The sequence below is a fragment of the Tympanuchus pallidicinctus genome, unplaced genomic scaffold, assembly GCF_026119805.1.
Source record: "Tympanuchus pallidicinctus isolate F22 unplaced genomic scaffold, pur_lepc_1.0 scaffold4, whole genome shotgun sequence".
NCBI lineage: Eukaryota > Metazoa > Chordata > Aves > Galliformes > Phasianidae > Tympanuchus > Tympanuchus pallidicinctus.
Genome location: NW_026294758.1, coordinates 42539491 through 42555296, shown reverse-complemented (window position 1 = coordinate 42555296; position 15806 = coordinate 42539491). Strand labels below are relative to the sequence as shown.

At 38.0% G+C, this 15806-nt stretch overlaps 1 protein-coding gene across 1 annotated transcript in view; it reads right to left on the bottom strand.

The window, feature by feature from the left end:
- TTC39B (tetratricopeptide repeat domain 39B) overlaps nt 1-15806 on the bottom strand; it is an 85913-nt gene that overhangs the window by 30839 nt on the left and 39268 nt on the right. The window contains exons 3-6 of the mRNA XM_052701117.1: nt 6305-6409; nt 3590-3721; nt 1955-2031; nt 695-762 (exon numbers count right to left, since the gene is read on the bottom strand). Coding sequence (XP_052557077.1) covers nt 695-762; nt 1955-2031; nt 3590-3721; nt 6305-6409 — 382 coding nt within the window. The remainder of the gene's footprint in view (nt 1-694; nt 763-1954; nt 2032-3589; nt 3722-6304; nt 6410-15806) is intronic.

Here is a 15806-nt window from a genome sequence, read left to right as displayed (position 1 = left end):
TTCATTAAACACTTATTAAACATCCACATAAGCAATCGAAGTATAAAAGACAAAAAAATTCATATTTAAGAACACCAATATTAAGTCTCTAAAATACAAGCTAAACAAGAAGATTAAAACAGCAGTAACAGTAGACTCTCCTGTGAACAGAATAATTATCTCAACAATGCTAAGGCACATCTAATTTATAGTCATTCATTACTGTATTGTCCCTGATACCATTTCAAAAGGCCATGGAGAGTCACGCTGAACTAAAGACAATGGCACACCAGTTTAAGTATTCTTAGGTGGGAAAAAAACTCCATCCTTTTTGCACAAAAAAAAAAAAAGACTCGCTCTCCAAACGAGACATTTCCTCACAGTTGAACATCTCTTTAAACAAGTCCTGTATAGTTTTAGATGTGATGCCAGTAATTCAGTATGACACCTTCAACCATTTGATCCTGGGTATTAATGACATCTTTTTGTTATCCACAGAAACAAAACAAAACAAAAAGTCTGAAGTGACAGTATTGCTTGATAGCATAGCATTTGCTGTACTTTCAATTACTGTCATAAAGTAACATCAGTTGACTCAGAGGAAGTTTTTTTTTCTTAACTTATCTATTCTGGAGATAATGCTCTACCAGCACTAACATCTTCACATCTTTCCATTAAACTGTTACATAGAAACACAGAATGGGAATGATTTTACCTGTACAAAGGTGAGAGCTGCTTTCTGCAGTAAGCATTCCGCATAGCAGATTTCAGCATGCATTTCCTCTATATAAGAAAGAAAAGTAATCTACTGTCAGCAAAGCTGACAGTATCAATATTCTCCTCTTGAGGTCAATGGAACAAATAAAATGCTGCCAAGAAAAAAGGTCAGACTCTGCCATTGCTGCTTTGATAACTACTGAACAGCAGCTGTAACATGCAGATCCCACCAGAACTAGTAATCGAGAAGCTAGCTAAAAACAGTATTTTGTTTCACCTCTCCTCAGACAAAAACCTTGATCTTGTCATGGCTGCCTTCTGCCTCGGGCAAAAGCTTCTTACTACTCTGGTTGATAATCTCCTGTACTTTCCATTGATACTATCTTTAAATACAAGCGTAGAGCAGCTAGTTCTTCAAATTCTCCTTTCAAATCTGAGAAAACTTCCATAGATGAACACTAACACAGTGGCTCAGCTGTTATCCTAAGTCCAGTAAGACATTATGAACAAGTTTTCATTAAGTCATGCTAAACAATCTGAAAGCCCCAGGCAGACTGTCCTCATGCACCACTAAAGTCCATTTGACTTAACACACACGACACGAGTTACTCTGCTACAAGAGTAACTGCATGCTGCAAGACCAGACACATGCATAAGGCTGCTGTATGTACAGTGCACACACGGTGAATTTGATGTGTTCAGTATAAGGAGGGTTCTTTTGTGTCAGGTTAGAAAAAAATGCATACTTGATTCTGCCTGAATCAGAAATAGTAGATCAGCATTTTCAGAGCCATGAACAATGTACTGATACCATTTCTCAAAACACCTTAAGGCAAAACAGACAAGCACAAAACTTGTTAATATATTCAATTCAAATACAACTAATGATAAGGACTTATTCCACAGCATAGGTAATTCTTAAGCTTTTCGCAGCAATCTTAAGTTGAGGGGGAAAAAAATAAACCATAACTGGTTATCAAACTCCTTTCTTACTTGATGCATGCTCAGAGCCTGACAAATGATTTGGAATACACAATTTTGAGAAACTATGCATTAAAAAGGACAAATTAGTAATTGATCTGCACTAAATATTATTGCTTCCAAAGGACTCTGCAATACCGAAGATGGTACATGCAGGAATTTTTTTTCCTGTAAGATACTACTCAAATTATAGAGCATAGCATATTAGTGCACACTGATAGAGTGTTCTCAGGCTTTTTAAAATTTTGTTAACTTAACTGCATTATAAACCACTTACCTTCACTCAGTTGATCCACTGACTGTTTAGAAACTAGATTGGACAAGGACTCTACCACTGTGCTTCTTTTCCTGAATCTGAATCAGTCATACATAGAAGAAAAGAAACCCAAACAGCATAAGTGACATTCTGAAAAGAACTTTATTATTTACAATTCTTAACCAATTCCAACACAAACTGCAGACATTCTTAAGAAAGTCGTAATTTTAAAATAGCTACATTTTTTTTGAGTGATTTTTTGAGAGGCCTATCCAACCTTAATTTATTTTCCAAGTACAAATGTAATCTATGTTAAGTATACAACAGCGTTTCCAGCTTCCATCTATAAAGTTCCTGCCTAATTCAACACACATGCAGAAACACTGCTGGGGAATGAATCAGTGCCACAGGCTAAAAAGTTTCTCACTGGACCTCTAGCATTTGAAAAGAGACTTCTGAGAAAAAAAGTCAAACTGATGGCAAAGTAATGTAATTGCCAGAATTGCTGCAGAAGTCTTTTTGATGCTGGGTAAGCCACTTTAATTCAACTTCAGATTTTAATGATTTTTTTTTTTCTATTTGTTCTCAAACTTGCACAGGGAGCTACAATGAAAATAAGGGGAAGATGTTTTCAACGTAAATGAGTAAGTATTTTATGTCCTTTTATGCCAGACATGGAATTTCACACTGGACCTCCCAGAGCAGATGAGCAGACATTTTAGTTTTAACAGATCTCAGTTATTCATATTATGACATACTAGTTTATTTTATTATTTTAGCATCATTATTTTAGTATCATGTTCCCAAAATGAATTCTCTGATATTTACAAACTGCCTTACAAAGAAGCTCAACAAACAATTCAGAAAAGAAATACATTTTCCAAACCAGGGAGTCATTCATTAAAAACAATGAGAGCTTACTTAGAATCAGACAATCATTACAGTTGGAAAAGATCTCTAATATCCAGTCCAATTATCAACTCAGCAACACCATACTCATTAAACCACATCACTCAGTACCACATCTACAGGTTCCTTGAAAATTACCAGGGACAATGACTCCACCACCTTCCTGGGTAGCCTCACCACTCTTTCAGAGAAGAAATCTTTCCTAATATCCATCCCAAACCTCTCTTGGAGCATCTTAAGGCCATTACGACTCGTTACCACTAGACCTGTGGCAGAAAAGGCCCACTCCCACCTTGCTACAATTTCCCTTCAGGTAGCTAATTGTTTTAGAAGAAACGTAAGTACAAGCCTGGTCCTCTTAGACTATTTTGTCTACTTTTGAAAACAATTCTTAAAAAGAACATTTTCATAAAGAAAAGGAAATTTTAAATAGGGAGCTTTAAGCTATTGATCTCTATGGAGAATAAACATCACAGGTTAAAATAGCTCAGAATGTCAGCTTTGACTCTAGGTCTACAGTGCAATCAGCACTTTAACTTTACAGGTTATGAATACCCAAATTTGACAATATTAGTAAGCATAATCTTACTCAAAGAAATTCGATAGGTGACTTACCTCATCTTTCCAAATTTAGATCTCTATCATATCAACAGCATCCTGCCATGGAAGCACTTAGACAGCTGGGGTATCTCACAAAGAACACTCACTAGATTAAGTACTTTGTAAATACAAATTGCTTGGACTTACCTTTGGCAGGTTTGCAAAGCTTCTTTCATTGTAGAAATTCCCATTTGTATATCCTGTTGTTCAAAGGTCATAGCAGCTTGCATAACTAAAATAGTGCTGTACCCAAGGGCATGGTACATACTATCTTTAGACCTAGGGCAAACATAAAAGTTTTGCACATTTTAACAAAAATTTAATTTAAAAGACAAAATTAAATGCTGTCTGAGACACCTACATTAGCTTATGTAAAAACAAAAGAAAAACAGAAGACTTAAGAATATAATGTAGACAAGGACAATTTTCTTCTTTTTGCCACTTCACAGGCTACTGCTGCAGCAAGCCCCAGAAAATGTCCAAAAGTGGTTTCATAAATACCTGCACTTAATTATATTGCCATTTGTAGTTCATTGGCATATCTGCTTCATTTAGCTAATTAAGCCACGACATATTCCTTTGGCTCTGCCTTCACTTAACAAAGGAGATAAGGACATCCTTAGAGAATGGTTAACTCACCCCAAGATAAAAAAATCTGCATCTATGTCACAGAAAGGGCAGTACACCTGTAATCAGTTCTGCATAAAAGGCTACACTGAGCAAGCCTGATTTTCACAACATCAGAAAAATACTATCACACAATTAAAAAGTTGTTGGAAAGAGGTTCTCAAAGTGAAACCTACCAACCAAGTTTGGACAGCTCCAGGAAAATGAAGACAGAACACATCTCCTGCCACTCTTTCGCTGGTGCTGTACTTCTCCTCTAAAATAACCTTTCCTAACAACCAGTTTGAACTTTCTAAGCCTCAACTTAGGGCAACCGCCTCTTGTTTTACCATCTGCCACTATGGATAAAACTGTCTCTGCCACTTCCCCTCAATAGCTGCAAACTACTATTAGATTAATCCCCCAAGTCTCCCTGTTGCCAAACTAAAAACAGCCCACCTCTCAATCACAGAATTATATGTACATAATTTTCTGGCCACGCTGCTATCCCTCCCAGGATCCTCTCCAGTTTCTTCAGTGTGTTTTTTTAAATCAAGGAACTTACACCCTGGGAGAGCTTTGGAAACAGAATTCTTCAGTAAGAACAGGGAAGATTTATCAGTAGGCTATTTATTTCTTATACGTATCACCTCCTCTATTTTTCAATGTTCTTTTTGAACTTACATTTAACTTTCTTTAAAAGGTTATTTTTCAGTAAAACAGTTTTAACTTCTTTCTTAAAGGTGGCATTTGTTTCTTTGCTAGATTAAGCCCTCTTCTGCAGATTAGCTGAATATGCTGTATAATAGGCTCAGAGTCTGCTAACTGCCAGGAACTCAGTGTTGAAATCAAGGTATCTAGAGTATTATTTTTCTTCATAGCTTAAATCAATTACAAGAAACACTTCACTGTACTTTAAAAAACCCATATATTACAGTATAAAATGGTGATATGACTTACAGAGCTGTTTTATTATATAATCACAATCCAATATATATAATGAAAGATATACTAAAATATTTTGGAAATGTGTGTACCTGTATTTATTAATATACACAACCCTTATATGCAGTACTATTTCACAATAATTCAGAAAAATCTAACTAGCTTTCTGTATTGTACTTTCTCAAAATGTTGTCCTATAACAAGCAATTTTGTGTTTGAAGACACGGTGCAATATGCACAGAATATAACTTAGATACACATTAGACAGTTAAATTACTTTCCCAACATTTCACTTAACAGTGCATTTTCACTTGTCTGTACTGTCTACCTAACATTACCAACCCACCACTGTCACTCAATCTTACTGTTGTCAAACAGCAGAGCAGGAACTTCACATCACTCTACCAACACACTTTACAGAACCCCCTCACTGAAATACCCTTTGACATAACACACAGCAGACAGGAAAAGGACTGTGAATAGGAGTCACATCCCAGACACACAGATTACCCACAGTCACAGTTCACCCACACAGCTCACCAGCTAACCTTTCAAGTTCCCTAGCTACCTACTCTTGAACTCAATGTGGGTATGGCCCAGTAGATGATTTGAAATAGCTATTAACCAACACCACCTAGAAATAATGAGCTTGTATTGTACAGGCTTCAGTTCTAATCCCAAGAGTTCTTCTCCTGTATTTCTCTGCAGTGAAATGGTAATGAAGTCTCCTTTCATAAACCAGAATAATTTACAGAGCAAGCAAATGACTGCTAATGTGTATTACCATGTTTATCAGTATTGCACTGATGACTGTGATATTGAGAAAGCAAGAGCACACACACTTCAGAACATTCTATGTAATTCTGTCAGTTTATGAAGACTTTATTGTAAAGAGCAAAGGCAATAGGGAAGAAGATAATCAGAAAATTGAAAGGTTTGATTTAAAAGTAAATACAGATGTCAAGCAAATGTAATTTAAAAACCATTAAAAGAATATTCTGGAGGCATTTCTTCATCTTTGTTAATGTGTGAAAAAACATCTCCACTGCACAAAGTCTCTGATCAAAGACACGTTAGGTGAGGTCTTTTTCTGTTTTTTCCTGCTGCAGGTGAAAAGACTATTTCTTTAACAGTTTTAGTGATGGACTAGAGAAATGAGCAGTTCTAAAACCCCAGAATACTGAGAAATACTTTTGGACAAGAGGAAATAAATGAAAGCTACTATCTTCAGAGGCTTTAAACCGATCTTCAGCTTACAGATAGTATATTTTACACTGTTCATGGAAATTCAAGCAAATATCATGACCTCACCATGGGCGAAGTAATTCCAGGGCTTCAGAGAACTTGTTATTTAGAAACAAATTCAGTGCCATTGAACATTCTTCCAGAGAACTCTTGAGATCCATCTTGGATGCCCTAAGAAAAAAAAGGAAGCTTCTTACTTCAGTCAAGTTGTAAAAATAAACACAAAAATATGTTTTCTAATATAACTGAACAGGTGCTAGATAGCAATTGTATGGTATTGCTCATTTTTAAAATCTGACATTACAAAACCAAGTCAGACTGTTTATCCACACTACAGATCACTTTATCCATGCTACAGACATATAAGAAAACTTACTAAATTGATCGTTAGCATTTTGCCATCCTGTTTAGCAGTCAATATGCAATGGAGTCATTTTTACTAATATTTGTGTAACAAGCATACAAGTTATTGCATCTAACCTCTCATATTAGTATAAATTGCATATTAGTATAAATTGTATTAGTATAAATGTAGCATCAGACTCTATTCAGACTCAAAGTCTGGAGAGAGACGATAGCATAATAGCTTTAGTCCAAGAAAGCAGTAAACAGACACTCACTCTGCAAATAACCTCAAAATACTCCAGTCAGAAGCCTTCAGACATGTCAAAAGTTTTTGTTCTTCCTAATTCACTTCACAGCTAAGTTACTGGGAATTGCTTACGAGCAAGCTATCTAACAACACTTCTACCTCAACCAGTTTTGTCTGATAGTCAAGAAGCACTCTTACTACTCCATGTGTGGAGCTGGTAACACACCAGACATTCCCAGCAGTAACAAGTAGCTAGCAGCTACATAGCCTTTAAAGAGCGCATCTGGATCTGGAAAAGATAATCTGTTTACAGCTTTAAAACAACAGGTTTAGGCTCCATAATGGGCTTTATTCAAGAAAGGTTAAGCAGTGCCAAGCAACAGATCACAGCAATGAGATGAATATTTAAGTGCTCACGAGAAGAGATGAATCCCAAAGGAGGAATTTAAGAAAGACAAACCATAGGGAGTTCAGCTATTCTAAATCTGGAAGAAAGCATGCAGGAAAACAAAACAAAACAGAACAGAAAACCTAAACAAAAGATGATATTAAAATGATTGGAAAAGCTTTTACACAGAAAACCCCTTTTTTTTCCCCACCTCTCCATTACTTTTAAAAACATTGGTTCTGCTTGTTGTATTCATTCTGGGGCAGAAAACTGGGATAAGGCTAGATGAACACTGAAAACATTTATTCAAGTTTGTCCCTTTTTTAACAGCATACATAAAAAAAAAAAAAAAAAATCACTTCATAGAGATATACTCAGCACTTCAAAATCACTATTTAATACTGAGCCTACCAAAAGGAAAATCTTGCACTTCATTATAAAAAATTGTGAAGCTGCAAACTGCTCAACAGAGCCCTCCTTTTTTAGTCTTTGGGATACTGTTTAAAAGCAAACAGACAAAAGACATATCCTGAGCCTGGAGCTATGGGCTATATCTGGCTAAAAAAGAGATGTATTCTACACTCTAGGTACTACTTAGGGTCATACATTCGTTTTGTTACTGAAAGGTGCTCTGGTGATTGCAATACTGATGTAATCCCTATGGAATAATAAAGTAAATTTTGGTCAACTAACTACAGAAGTACACGATCACACACAGCAATGATTTTATATAGCATTTAATCAATGCAGGAAGAATAATCTTTACTCAAATATTTTAACAATCTTTACTAAATTTTATTTAGTTACAGCTGCAAATAAAAATATCACAATAACAAAAACAAAAGTAACAAGTTATAAACCAGATTAAGTAACAGCAGTAATTTTTTTTCTTCTGCTTCTGTCAAACAACTCTGTATCCTGTTATTTCTATACTGCTCTTCGTACCCTAGATCGTATTGCACAATATAGAACATAAGGAATCAATTCACAATTCAAAGAGTGTCAGCTACTCTCACCCAACCTACACATTCATCTTTTGCTATAGTAGTTTCATTAACCACAGGTCTTTTCTGTTTACTCAGAAAGCTTTATAGTGTGCATTTAAGTATAAAATCACTGATTTTACTAGAAGCCAGAGCTTTGAGAGTACTTAGACTGTAGTGCTACAACTGAACTGTAAAAAAAAAAAAAAAAATGTTCATTTATTACTTTTTTCTTCATTTTCCAAGTCCTAAACCTTATACAAGTCTGTGTGAATTATCTCCACGAGATAACTAAAGCCTACTCAATGACAGCAGTGTATTTCATTATGCATTTGATTTTCATTTCCCCCTCGCTATATGTATTTTCTCAAATTTCTGAATCTCACACATCAACGAAAAATTAGAAGAGAGGGAAAGAAGAAAAGCAGAAGCACTGTTTCAAGATGCCTACAAAACTAGATGCCATTTTCACTGTGACTTCAACAGGATCACTGACAATTTTAGTTTTCCCCTTTTAACAAGGTTTGCATAATCTCTTTGATTTTAGACTCTCTCCTCTAAGTCCTTAACTTAGATTAACTGATTAATCCTTCCTATCGGCTCCTCCTTAATGAGGAGAAAAAGGAAAGTGGTTTACCAAGTATACAGATTTTTATTCGAAAGCAACAATTTGCCACTGTTGCAGACAAACACAGGCAAGGAAGCTCCATACCTCCTTGGCAAAACAGGACTTTGCACTTCATTTAAACTTGTTCAAGGGGTTAAACGTTTTCCATTAAAGCCATCATCAATAATCAGTATGTTTGTGATCCTATTCTCATTAATAAATATTGTCTTGATAAACATTCAAATTTACTAAATATAACCAGAGCAATCTGTGTATTTGAATTCTGAATGTCAACAAAATAGTCCAAATTAAAAGATTTATATCATTAGCAGAGAAATGTATGTGTTTTTACATATCTTCTTTAAATGTCTTCAACAGCATACTCTCCAAAGAGCAGTGGTAAGAAATAAGAGACTCATTTAGAACAATTGAAAACTTCACACAATAGTTAGCTAATTCCATAAGCAGCACCTGCAAACAGATAGCTATGAAAAATTAATTGCTACCTCTCTCTGTTCCTGCTATAAGAGAGAGGTATGAGTTAAGCTTTCAGTAACAAAGCATCACTACCACTGTGCCTTCCAAGGCTTCTGTGTCCACATTTGACTTTGCTAGTTTTAGGAAACTAATTTCATACAGCATGTGTTTGGTTAACAAATGGAATATGTAATCCGTCTTTCCAGAGTAAAAATGGTTTCATTTGAAGAAATTCTCCAAAGAAAAACATCAACAAACATTTAATAGGCTTTTCCTTTTTAAATACTACATTTCCACTGATTGCTTCATTTATTTATTTATTTTTTTAAAGTAAACACAATTGAGATTTAGCAAATGGCCAGAATGAGCCTTTATTCTCTCTCTTCTAATATGTATTGAAATATTTACTACTAGAACAATAATCCCTAGCATGTATATAAAGGAGTGTTAGTAATTGAACGCACCGAAATTATTTACAGCTTGTTAATTCTCTGTTCCCACTGCTATCCCCCCTCACTTCCCAGCTAATTTAAAATGGGCTGAACTGGTAACGACAAACAGCTCAAAATGTAGGTGAAAAAAAAGTTGTTGCTTTAGTATTTAAGATAAAGTTATTCACGTATTTAATGAGTTTGATAGAAACAATCTGTCAATTATCGGTGTAAGATTATCCCAGGAGGGCAGTCATTGCGACTTCAAAGTATCAAGTGGAACAGGCTGTTGCCTTTGTATCTAAGATTTAGCCAGTCAACCTTACTGCAACAACTTAGCAACCATTCTCTGGAAAAATGGCAGTTACCACACACCAGATGGATCAAGCTGCCACCCAACCTGGCCTTGAACAACTCCAGGGATGGGGCACCTACAACTTCTCTGGGCAGCCTGTGACAGTGCTTCACTGCCCTCTGAGTAAAAATAAAAAAAAAAAAAAATCCTCCTAATACCTAAACTATATCCCTTCTTCTTCAGCTTAAAAGCATTCCCTCTTGTCCTATCACCATATACCAGTGTGAAAAGTCTGTCTCCCCCTTGCTTTTAAGCTCCCTTTCAGTACTGGATGACTGCAATGAGGTCTCCCCAGACAGAACAAGTCCAGCTCACAGCCTTTCTTTGGAGAAGTGCTCCAGCCCTCTGATCACCTTCACAGCCCTCCTCTGGACTTGCTCCAACAGCTCCACATCATTCCCATGCTGGGGATCCAGACCTGAACACAGTGCTCCAGATGGGACCTCAGGAGTGCAGAGAGGATCACAATGATCTCCCTTGTCCTCTCCTCAGGGCTGCTCTCAAGGAGTTCTTCTGTCTGTACACAGGTGGGATTGCCCCAATCCAGATACAACACCCAGCTGTGCCACCCAGCTAGGTGTCAGCAAACTTGCTTGGTGGTGAACTTAACCCCATTGATGAGCTCTTCGATAAAGATGTTGAAGAACATTGCAGAGAGGATGCTATTTTGATGTAAAGAATCAAGAAAATACAATGCACTGCATCTTAAGGAATAATTTCTCAGGAAAGAGCTAGCAAGTATGTGACTCATTGCATTTACTGAAGCTCTGCTGAAGAATAATCTCCTTTAGACATATTGGTTTCCTTAACACAAACAAAAACTGTTTTGGGTTCAGTCAGAATACAATAGATAAGATAGTAAGAAACTACAACGTGTAGCCTTCTTCTTGAGCAACATGCATGCAAGTATCTAATAGGACATTTATTGCTAAGACAATGATGACAAAACAGCATTAAAAAGTATTTTCACCAAGTAAATAAATCAAATAGCCTTAATACACTGTCAAAATCTGATGCTCGCTGATGCTATTCACTGTTTCTACAACTTCAAAACAGAACTTTCCTTTCATAAGTAATAAGTATCTTCAATGAGAAAATGTAGTATTTTGCTGTTTATGTTCCACACTGTCAAAATGAATAATTAAGTTTTTCTCACAACATAACAATAAATAGCAGTATCGCTTGACTAGAACTTACTCAGTTATGTCTACCTTTCTGGCTTGTGTTACTTTTGAACACTCCTTACTTTGAATGGATTCTTCTTTTGTAATGTCCAAGATCAATGCAGATTCTGATAACTTTAGCTGATGGGATCCTTCTTCTCCTTCCTCCTGTGCAGGACCACCATGCAGACACACAGGGATTTTTTTACAGTTGAAGAAGAGATCTCTGTGTTTGATGTGCACCGCTATCTGTGCTTAACATAAAGTAAACTCAAGCCTTCAAAGTCTTAGTGGGTTGGAATCCACTGTTACCATGGTTTTATGTTTTTTGGTTTTCAGTATTCCACATCATGACATCATGCAGTGCACTGGGAGTTAAAGTATTAATGCTCCAATTCCAGGTACCTACTCCTGCACATCACAGAAGTCATGGAATCTGGCCTTTCTGGGTGGGGCACTCTCTTACTGCCTCCAGTGTGTGCTGGAGGGTACTTTCCTAGCTGTTCCAAGCTTTTCAGGTTTGACTCTGTCTCAGGATCTCTCTCACCCATTTTATTTGATTTATTAGTCTCAATTTCAATTACATTGTATTATCTTGCATTCCAATATTATAGTTAGTAAAATAAGTTTTCCTCCATAGATTGTTGCCACTGTTTGTTTTTTTTTCCTTCCTTGAGCCCAGCTCCATCTCCCTTTTCCTTTTCCCTTCCCATTCTGTGGGGCTGGAGGGGCCCAGGGGCCAACTGCCCGCCTGTCACGGGCATGGACTGACCTAGTTAACTCCATGACAACTGTCTTCCTGGAAGACCTTCTCCCAGACAACACCAAAACTACAACAACTACATTCAACTACAACACCCTCGGTCAGTTCACAAAGAAATCATTAAATAATCATTCCCTATTCTCATCATGTGGATATTAAATAGCCACAGAGCTCAACTCTAGGGCTAGTCCTATTCAGCTTCTTTTCAATCAGTGATCTGAATACAGGATTTGAACACATTCTTTAGCAAATTTGCTGATGACACTAAGTTGAGAGGTGCTACTGACTCAAGGCATGAAGTTCACAAAGGGTATTTCTGCTGCACTTTGGACAGTAATTACAAGACACAGACATACACTGTGAGACAACTGGCTGGAGAGCAGCTCAGCAGAGAAGGATCTGGATGCCAGTGACACTAGGTTGAGTATGAGACAGCAGTGTGCCCTGGCAGCCAAGAGTGCAAACCTCATTTTTGGGTGCAGCAGACCCGGCACAGCCAGACGGTCAAAAGCAGTGATTATCCTGCTACATCTGGTATTGGCATAACTTCACCTTAGATACTGTGCATAGTTCTGGGCTCCACCACATAAATGGATGTTAAGATACTTGCAAGTGTGCAAAGAAGGTCACCAAAACTGGTACCAGGGCAGCAAGGCATGTCCAGTGAAGGGAGGCTGAGCTCTCTCAGATTGCCAAGACTAGAGTTGAAGCTGAGAAGCAACCTCCCTTTGCAGTAACTTTTCATTAGTCCTGCAGAGGTCAGGAAGTTGAGCTTGATAATCTCTGAAGGCTCCTCCCAGCTGAAGTATTCTATGTCTTTACATGCCAAAATAGTCTTCATGTCCTCTTTGCTTACCTTTCTACTTATCAAGGATCCAAAACACTTAGAATGCCATTACCACATTACTACTTATTTATCTCAAATGACCCTGACACTGCTTTACTGCAAAAGGAATGATTTCTGTGCAAGCATCATTTTGCTGCATTTTTAATTCAGAGTACTGACTCAAAACAGCAGTGACTTACAGGACTGCATATCTGCAGACAGGAGCTGTAAAGATATCCATCCTCCAATGGAAATGATTTTCACATTAACATGCATCCATGTGCAAACATCACACCCAAGCAAACCAAAAGACAAATGAACTATTGGTTCTTCAACCTGGAAATCTCTCTTCAGATGTTTTTCTTCATAGTTTTAAACTCAGTAGTCCTCACCACTGAGAAGAAAAAAATTGGTTTCACTTTGTCTTGATCATTCATTACTCATATGAGTCAATTGTAATACTCTACTCCTCTGAGCTGAGGAGTGCAAAAAACTAATTTGGGTAGTTTCCTAATGGGCAATATTATTTGCTATCACACATCAATCCCTCACACAGGCATTAAGTTGCAACAGAAGTCAAAAATCTCACCAAACATACAATGAGAGATTTTATTGGGTGTACTACCTACCTACCACAGATAAAATAGTAAATACCCACCAACAGTTTTATGAGATGAAATGAAGATTACAGTAACCTTCTGCTTACAAAAGAGTTTGGCCATTTACCTTGTCTTTAGAACTAGGCAGTTAGGTCTACATTTCATGTTCTGCACAGTTTTGCTGTGGTCAGTCGGAAAGTTTATCAAGGACCCGGGCAATACAATTCAGATTCACATACTGTGAACATGACAAATGGTCATGGAAGCAAAGACAGTAGCTTTTAACTATGCTGGATTATTTTCTTATTGGAAGGGAGTACTCTTAAAACACTCATAAAGGTGGGATTCATTTTTTTGTTGTTGTTGTTTTGATCTTTAAAAATACAAGCAGACAGTTTTATATCAGTTTTATCTCCCTAGTAGATTATGCACACATTCTTTCACGAGAAGCATGAATTTTACAAATGTAAAATCTGTGCAGATTATATATATATTCAGTGGAAATGTTACCAACTAATGGAAAGCATTACAATGAAATTTTTGCAAAAGCAATACAGATTTGAAGAAATAATTACTTTAATGGCATAGTGTCTTCACTTTTTCAGAAGAACTTCATCAACACATGCTGTAGATTGTGTATTCAACATTTATTAAGGAAACAGCACTACTCAAGTTTTGGCCAAAACTGTCAACAGGCAGAAGTTACTCTGAAAGCTCACCGTATTATGATCTATTCAAAAATGGGCAGTTTTCTAAAACAGGCAAACTCAAACAAAGAAACAAGACTACAAAACAGACACACAACACATACCCTAGCCCCCCATTCAACGATGAAGAAGAAGGTTAGTATTAGCCAGGCCACTGTCAAAAATTTGCCAGCAGTTCTGGCTGACCAGCAAGATTGCAGCTGGCTGCAGGCTGATGACTTTCACATCTGTCTACAAGAAAGGCCAGAAGGATAATCCAGAGAACTGGATCTGTCAACCTTACCTCAGTACCTGGGGAAGTCATGCAGCAGATCATCTTGAGTACCATCACTGCACAGGATGTGGTACAGGATAACTAAGTGACCTGACTCAGTCAGTACAGGTTTATGAAATGCCTGACTAACCTGATGTCCTCCTACAACAGGATGATCTGTATAATGGACAATGAGAAGGTTCTGTCTGCTGTTTACTTGAACTTTAACAAGACATTTTATACTCTTTCCCATAGCCTTCTCCTGGAGTAACTGGCTGCTACTTGTTTGGACAGATGCCCTGTTCACTAGTTAAAACTGGCTGGATGGCTTGATCCAAAGGGTTGCTGTGAACAGACTTAAATCCAGCTGGCAGTCAGTCACAAGTCATTTCCAAGGCTCAGAATTGGGGCCAGATTTTTTTCCCCAATATCTTTTTCAACAATACTGATGAAGGGATTGAGTGCCCTTTCAATAAGAGAGCTGAGGGAACTGGCAGAGGTGACAGCTGAGCTGCTTCCCATTATCTCTCAGTGCTCCTTGACTAGTGAGGTCCCAGAAGACTGGAGGCTTGCCAATGTGACTCCCATCTACTAGACAGGTCGTAAGGAGGATCCGGGGAACTACAGGCCTGTTAGCCTGACCTCGGTACCAGGGAAAGGTATGGAGCAGATTGTCTTGAGGGAGATCATGCGGCATGTGCAGGGTGACCGGGGGATCAGGCCTAGCCAGCAGGGCTCACGAAGAGCAGATCCTACTTGACCAACCTGATTTCATCTATGATCTAGTGACCCACCTGGTGGATGAAGGAAAGACTGTTGATGTAGTCTACCTAGACTTCAGCAAAGCCTTCAACACTGTCTCCCATGCTATTTTCCTGCAAAAGCTGGCACTGAGTGCACCCTCAGTAAGTTTGCAGATGACACCAAGTTGGCTGGAAGTACCCATCTGCCTAGTAGTAGCATGGCCCTTCAGAGGGATCTGGACAGGCTGGATAGCTGGGCTGAAGCCAATGGGATGAGGTTCAATATGACCAAATGCTGGGTCCTGCACTTTGAATTACAGAATCATAGAATCATGAGATTGAAAACAACCTACAAGATCACTGAGTCCAACTGTCCTGCCATCACCACTGCTACCACAAGCTACTAAACCATACCTCGTAGCTCCTCATCCAGGCACCTCTTGAACACTGCCAGGGACGGCGACTCCACCACTTCCCTGGGCAGCCATTCCAGTGCCTGACCACTCACTCAGAGAAAAAGTTCTTATGTCCAACCTACATCTCCTCTGGCACAACTCGTGGCTGTTTCCTCGGGTCCTGTTTGTTGCCTGGGAGAAGAGGCCAAACCCCTCCTCCTTTCCCTTCAGGAAGTTGTAGAGTGCAATGAGGTCTCCCCTGAGCCCCCTCTTCTCCGGGCTAAAC